Below are 6,138 nucleotides of genomic sequence, written 5' to 3' on the forward strand. Positions count from 1 at the left end.
AATATTTAAGACATCTAATTGGGTTAAAAAAAATTAACGAATTAATTGTGGGGTCCACACCATATCAAATTTTAACGATTCGAACAGTCTTTAAGGGAAGAGATTTTTTTTTTATTTATAAAATTACGGATTAATTGTGGGGTCCACACCATATCAAATTTTAACGATTCGAACAGTCTATTTTTCAAGTTGTACCTCATAGATCATCACAAAATATTAGCCAAATTGAAAATATTTAAGACATCTAATTGGGTTAAAAAAAATTAACGAATATTTTGTTATATAAAAACAATTAAATTTTATCTAAATAATTAAATAGACAAATGGTTTCGGATTGAATTGAATTTTTGTAAGAATGATTTATGAATCGAAATTTACAAAATAAACGATTCGGATAATTAAAATTCGATATGGAGTGGGTTCACACTTAATCCTAATTTTTTGAAAAAAAAAAATGAGAATGTTTTGGATAAAAGGCTGGTCAGATGACACTATTGCCAACTGCTATTAGAAGAGTTTAAGCTCAACTCCCTTCACCTACTAGAAAGATAAATGGAGAATCGCAGCAAAAGAAAAAGAAAGCCGGAATCCGACGACATTAGCGACGACACCGCCTTCGCCGTCGTGCTGGCCGCTCTTTCATCTCTGAACCCCAACTCCCTCCGACCCTTAATCAATAAATGCCTAAACAAACTCCACCGCTCGATCACCGATCCCACCCTCTCTCTTCTCCCAACTCTCCTCACTTTCAACTCTCCTGCAATATCTCGCCGTGCCGCTGAGATGGTGGGGTACGCAGCCCTGCAGTCCTTGGACATGAACCAGAGGATTGCTTCCGATGCTGACATAATCAATAGCTTGCTCTCCGCATTGGCCAGCTCCAACACCGGCGTCTCAGTGGCTGCCTGCAATGCCCTTCTGGATCTGTGCACCACTGGTTTCGGACGGTATCGTTTGCTCGATTCCTCTGCGCTTCCCAGGATTCTGTGAGTGCCCAACATTTTTTTTGTCAAACCCAACTATTTTGCTTTCCATTGTTTTTCATTTACTTGGCTTGTCATGTGATAGGTTTTTAGTTCTGGGTTTCTTCAGGTTCATAAATCTTTGGAAAATTCAGTGTCTTTTTGCTCTGTTTCTGTGGATAGTGGGGGAGTTATCGCTCCTAAAATTGGGTTTAAGGGAGATGAACTTCCTGTGTTACTTCTTAGTGCTGCAGTTCTTCTCATCAATACCTGTAAAATTGAGCAATTGGAGAACATCCCAACAAACTTCTCTCATGTTTTTTTCGCCTTCATGAGAAATCTGTGGGTAAAAGTGCGGAATGAAATGGTGTTCGAAAGCCAATTAGAGTCCACCCAAGGGGGGCATTTACATATTAGCAACATTAGGATTAGTGATATAGCCGAAACCCTTTTTAGGCTTTCCATTTGTGCCTCTCAGCTTATCAAGCCTTTGCCTTTTCATGTGGTTGAAAGGGATATATTTGGATTCTCTGAGTCTGGTTTTAAGGATTTCGTATCAAATCAGTGGGAGGTGTCACCATTTCTTGTGCGGCGTGGGCATCCAGAAGGGGATTTAGTTGAGGAGAATGATATTTTTGGACCGTTTGTACGATCACTAAACTCAACAGGAACATTTCCTTCCTTTCTTTCTTCTATGCTTCCGAGGATGGTTTCTTGTCTCCCTATTGCTTCTGATGAATTTAACATCCTTACTTTCCTAGAGGAGGTGAAAAATAAATTGGGTTGCCTTCTAACCTACCAGCAGGACATTCGGGTTCTAAGAACAGACTGCCACCTTAAGAGGGAGGAACATTTTTTTCAGAACAGTTTGAACTCTTGTTGTACAAGGGATCCTCATTATCTTGGTGTTAAAGATGTTTTAAAATGCGAAGAAGCATACAAGGAAGGTTATACAGTTGCACTGCGTGGAATGGAGTTCCGCTTTGAGAGCGTTGCAGCTATTGCAGATGGATTGGCATCTCTTTTTGGTCAACCATCAATTGGTGCCAATATGTACTTGACACCACCTAATTCTCAGGGTTTGGCCTGCCACTACGATGACCATTGTGTGTTTGTATGCCAACTTGTTGGGACTAAGAAATGGAGACTGTATCCTCAGTCAAATGTGCATTTACCTCGCTTGTATGATCCTCTTAATCAACTACATGCTTCAGAAGTGCAGAGTTCACCAGCTGAATGCAAACAATTTTTGCTGAGAGAAGGTGATATTTTGTATATTCCCAGAGGTGTTCTCCATGAGGCATGCACGGAGAATGTTAGTTTTGATGGGTCTGATGGCAATTCCTTACACCTTACACTCGGTATTGAGGTTGAGCCTCCTTTTGAGTAAGTATGAGTAAAATATAATCTATCGTTAATGATCAACTTTCTTAATTGCTACCGCTGTGGTTTTTTTGGTCAAATATGTTCATGAAATCACTTTCTACCCATGTGATTTAAGATATCCTTGGTCCTCATATTGTGTATTTAGGAATTTACTTTTCTAATTAGTTGATTATTAAAATTATAAAAAATCAAAAGGCTATGATTTTTGGCATAGTTTATTGATAAAATATTTCCAAGTGGGATGTTGGTAGTGTAAGTAAACTTATAGGTACATGATTCAGCATCGTGCAGAGCATGTGTGCAGGTGATATATGACGAAAGCATACAGATAGTTTTAACTTATTTTTCACCCTCTGACGTGGAACATTGAATATTTTGTGGATATAAGGGAATTTTGCAATATTGATGCTGTGATATACATTATCTACCAATTATAGATAAGATATGAATAGATATTGACCTGTGCTAACTGTCTTGTGGGCATGAACAATATCTGTTGTGATAATGTCATTTGTATACTTTTATGACATTCTCTTCATTTTAATTTAATAGAATCTCCAGAATGCTCAATGAATGACTAGTTGTTGTCTAGAGTCCTGTTGACCGTATCCCTATCCACTTAACTCCAAAAGCCGTCATTGACTCCTAAGCACTGTGTGGGGGAAATATTGAACAGATAGGGAGCTTGGTCTATAAATTATTGAGTTCACAACACTTGGGTAACTGTAACATAAAATTGGTCAGTTACACAAACTACTTGAATTGTCTAGAATTCAAGGGCTTTCTGGGTCTGTTGAAGTTTAATTATCTAGTGTTAGCATGTTATCAAAGCAGGTTGCTCACGTGTTGTTCCCAACTGCCCACATGTTCCCACGTCACACAATATGTAATGTCCACGTGCAGTCTTAGATGACACCAGAAGCGAGGGGGCATGTTGAAAGTATCAGGGGATTAAGAACCTTGAATTTTCTTATAAGGAGTTGGCTTACACCCAAAGACGTTTCAAAGAAGAATCATTTTAAGCAGTCAAAAGATATTTTTAACCATACAAAAGATTAAAAGAATTCTTTTGACTGCTTAAAATGATTCTTCATTGAAACGTCTTTGTTTCTGAGGCTGAACAATGCATGTGGGCTGATCCACATTTGTGACCATATCATATGGTGCTGAGTAATTGACATCTTTTTTCTACACGACAGAGACACAAGTTCTTGACCCCCTGTCTGTGGAAAAGTACATCCTAACTTTATGTAATATTGAAGCTGAGTCGTTTAAATAAATACACACACAGACAGACACATACATGTGCATATGGTACTCCATGATTGTTGTTTACTACCACGCTAAGATGTGTGCTAATACTATTGGAAATTTATATTAGGTTTTTGGCCTTTGAATTTAAATAATTACTTTCAGAGGTCATCACTATTTCACATAGAATATGGATTGAAGAAAGTGATTGATTACCCTTCTGTTTCTAATTTGATGGCATGTGTGTACAATGTCTGGTCAAAGTATAGTTTGAATCCACTTCGATGTGCCCAAGGTTTCATTGTTAGCATGATGTCAATTTCTAATCTGGTACTGGTATATTAGATCAAAATGTAATTCAAAAACTTTCAGTTTAGTTATGGTATTGGTTGGTTATGTATCTATAATTAGAAATTGCCATTACATTTCGATTTCTGAAAGAAAAAAAAACCTTCAAGTAACATGTAAAAAATTCTGAACTCATATTCGAATTAACATTGCTAGACTTCTGACATACTCTGGTTCTCAATGTGTACAGGTGGGAGGGATTTGTTCATGTTGCACTCTTCAGTTGGAACCAGAACCAAAAAAAAGCTAATAACCTTTCCAAGTCTTCATCTGGAATTATTCATGATATATCTGTGAATTTGTTGCACGCTGCTATTGTGCTGATTGACGATTCTGATTCTACCTTCCGGAAGGCTTGCTTGGTTGCTTCGGTGTTTTCACAATCGCATATCCATAATTGGCTTGATTTAAACCAGCGAATCATTTTCTGTCAGTTGATTGACAAAATTAAAATAGAGTCACAGTTCTTGAAAGTGTTCAGGAATGTAGAATTAGCAATTCAGAAAGGCGAAGATCCTTTCCAACGAATTAGATGGCTTGGGTTTCTTAATACGGAGGAGGAAAGCAGTCCAAATTGTGAACGGAATATGCATTTGATGGGGATGAAAAACTTGTTCACATTGTGCAGTCAACATAAAGGCAAGGTGGAAGCTGCATTCCAGCAGCTAACATCCAGGTTTAGTAGTGAGGTGATATTTGAGGATGCAATAGAAAGGTATAAGATACTGCTAGAGACATATAGAAAGGCCAGAAAGCAATATATGAATGGGATGGTTTCACTGCACTATCAATTATGAATTTAGTAACATATTCGCTTCCTCCTCTCTGTTCCTAATTATAGCTAGTTCCGACAGTGTGAGACCCTGATGGAAGGGAATGAATCAACTCCGTTTTGCACAGTGGGATCTGATTCATACGTCAATGATCCAGCTTTATACCTAATGTAGCCAGTTTACGGTTAAAGTGCCATTCCATAACCTATGGCTCAAGGTACGTCATTCTTCACTTGTTGACTTGGTTTATTCTTGTGAACAAACAGCTATGTAGGTAGAGCGAAATGATGAAAAGAAAAATGAATTCCGCAACAGTATTAAAGACAACATTAATCAAGTGTTCCTTAATGAGATATATATATATATATATTTTTTTTTTTCATGAATCCTTCATAAGATATATAAGTACATCGTATCTGCATACATCTCAGTCTAGAAGGTTCAGTACTGGTCTATGGTGTGGGATGTCTGGGTGTTGGATTTGGATGAGTAGTCACTCCATGATAATCAATGTGATAAACAAGCTCGTCTAATTCATTGTTACTGTTTGCATGTTTGATTGCTAGTGGAATTTCTTTGACTTTGGATGCTTCTGACTCTCCATCTTCATCAATGTCCTACATGTAACACAACCTCAACGATGGTTTTGGATAACAATAGAATACGAACACAACATCTATTAAAAAAACTTCAAAAACAGAATCAGATGGTTTCAAGCTACAAACTTGAAGTGAAATTACAATGTTTTCCGTCACTAAACAGACTGTTCAGGAAGAACTGAACATTATGATTGTTAACTCATGAAAGACTGACATGCTTGAACAGGATTCATTTGGCATGTTATCTGAGAACTGAAAAGCTAGAGACCTGTTATGAGGAAACAGAAGATGATGATACACAAAGATTTCATCATTTATACAGCTGAAATGAAAAGCTTCCTGTACTTAGGGAAGGAAAAGTTGGAGCACCAATGTTTGTGTGTGTGTGTATAATATATGTATATATATTGAGAGCATTCCACTGTGTGTGTGTGAGAGAGAGAGAGAGAGATAATTATTGATTAAGGGACTGGGGAAACATGTCTGAGCCCATGCTTGTGATTCTGTTGTTATGAGAGAGAGAGAGAGAGAGAGAGAGAGAGAGAGAGAGAGAGGGCAGCCCAGAATGGTGTAGACAGGTGTGTCCCCAGGGTCTATGCTGTTACCAAATTTACTATCTTTGGTGAAGACTTACTTGTGGCTTAATAATGTCCAACTGGATTCCCGTCTGGTGTTGCAGGGCAGGTAAAGAGAAGAAACTGAAATTCACCTTTGTGTTTCATTTCAAACAAAGCCACTCACGATTGAATCACTAACCATGTTTTGTCCTCACCAACAACTAATTATTTTTCCCATGTCAATCTTTGGCTGCTTTCCCCA

At 37.8% G+C, this 6,138-nt stretch overlaps 1 protein-coding gene across 2 annotated transcripts; it reads left to right on the forward strand.

Moving 5' to 3' along the window:
* The first annotated feature begins 513 nt into the window (after window positions 1-513).
* LOC103933771 lies at window positions 514-6,138 on the forward strand. Of its 2 annotated transcripts, XR_665170.3 has the most exons (4): window positions 514-986; window positions 1,077-2,348; window positions 4,138-4,937; window positions 5,546-6,138. XR_665170.3 is itself a non-coding variant. In XM_009343456.3 (3 exons), exons 1-3 carry the CDS (start codon window positions 553-555, stop codon window positions 4,742-4,744), a joined length of 2,313 nt encoding a protein of 770 aa, XP_009341731.2. In that variant the 5' UTR covers window positions 514-552; the 3' UTR covers window positions 4,745-6,138. The 2 variants fall into 2 exon arrangements, 1 of the variants encoding a protein (XP_009341731.2); XM_009343456.3 differs by having other exon boundaries at window positions 4,138-6,138.

The sequence above is a fragment of a genome, unplaced genomic scaffold (genome assembly GCF_019419815.1).
Source record: "Pyrus x bretschneideri cultivar Hongxiangsu unplaced genomic scaffold, Pyrus_bretschneideri_v1 Contig46, whole genome shotgun sequence".
NCBI lineage: Eukaryota > Viridiplantae > Streptophyta > Magnoliopsida > Rosales > Rosaceae > Pyrus > Pyrus x bretschneideri.

What these genes read in the sequence shown, in the direction of transcription:
- LOC103933771 (XM_009343456.3), top strand. Translation starts at nt 553, where the DNA reads ATGGAGAATCGCAGCAAAAGAAAAAGAAAGCCGGAATCCGACGACATT. An exon ending in TCTGCGCTTCCCAGGATTCT is followed by an intron (nt 987 to 1,076) that starts GTGAGTGCCCAA and finishes ATAGGTTTTTAG; the next exon opens with TTCTGGGTTTCTTCAGGTTC. An exon ending in GAGGTTGAGCCTCCTTTTGA is followed by an intron (nt 2,349 to 4,137) that starts GTAAGTATGAGT and finishes CAATGTGTACAG; the next exon opens with GTGGGAGGGATTTGTTCATG.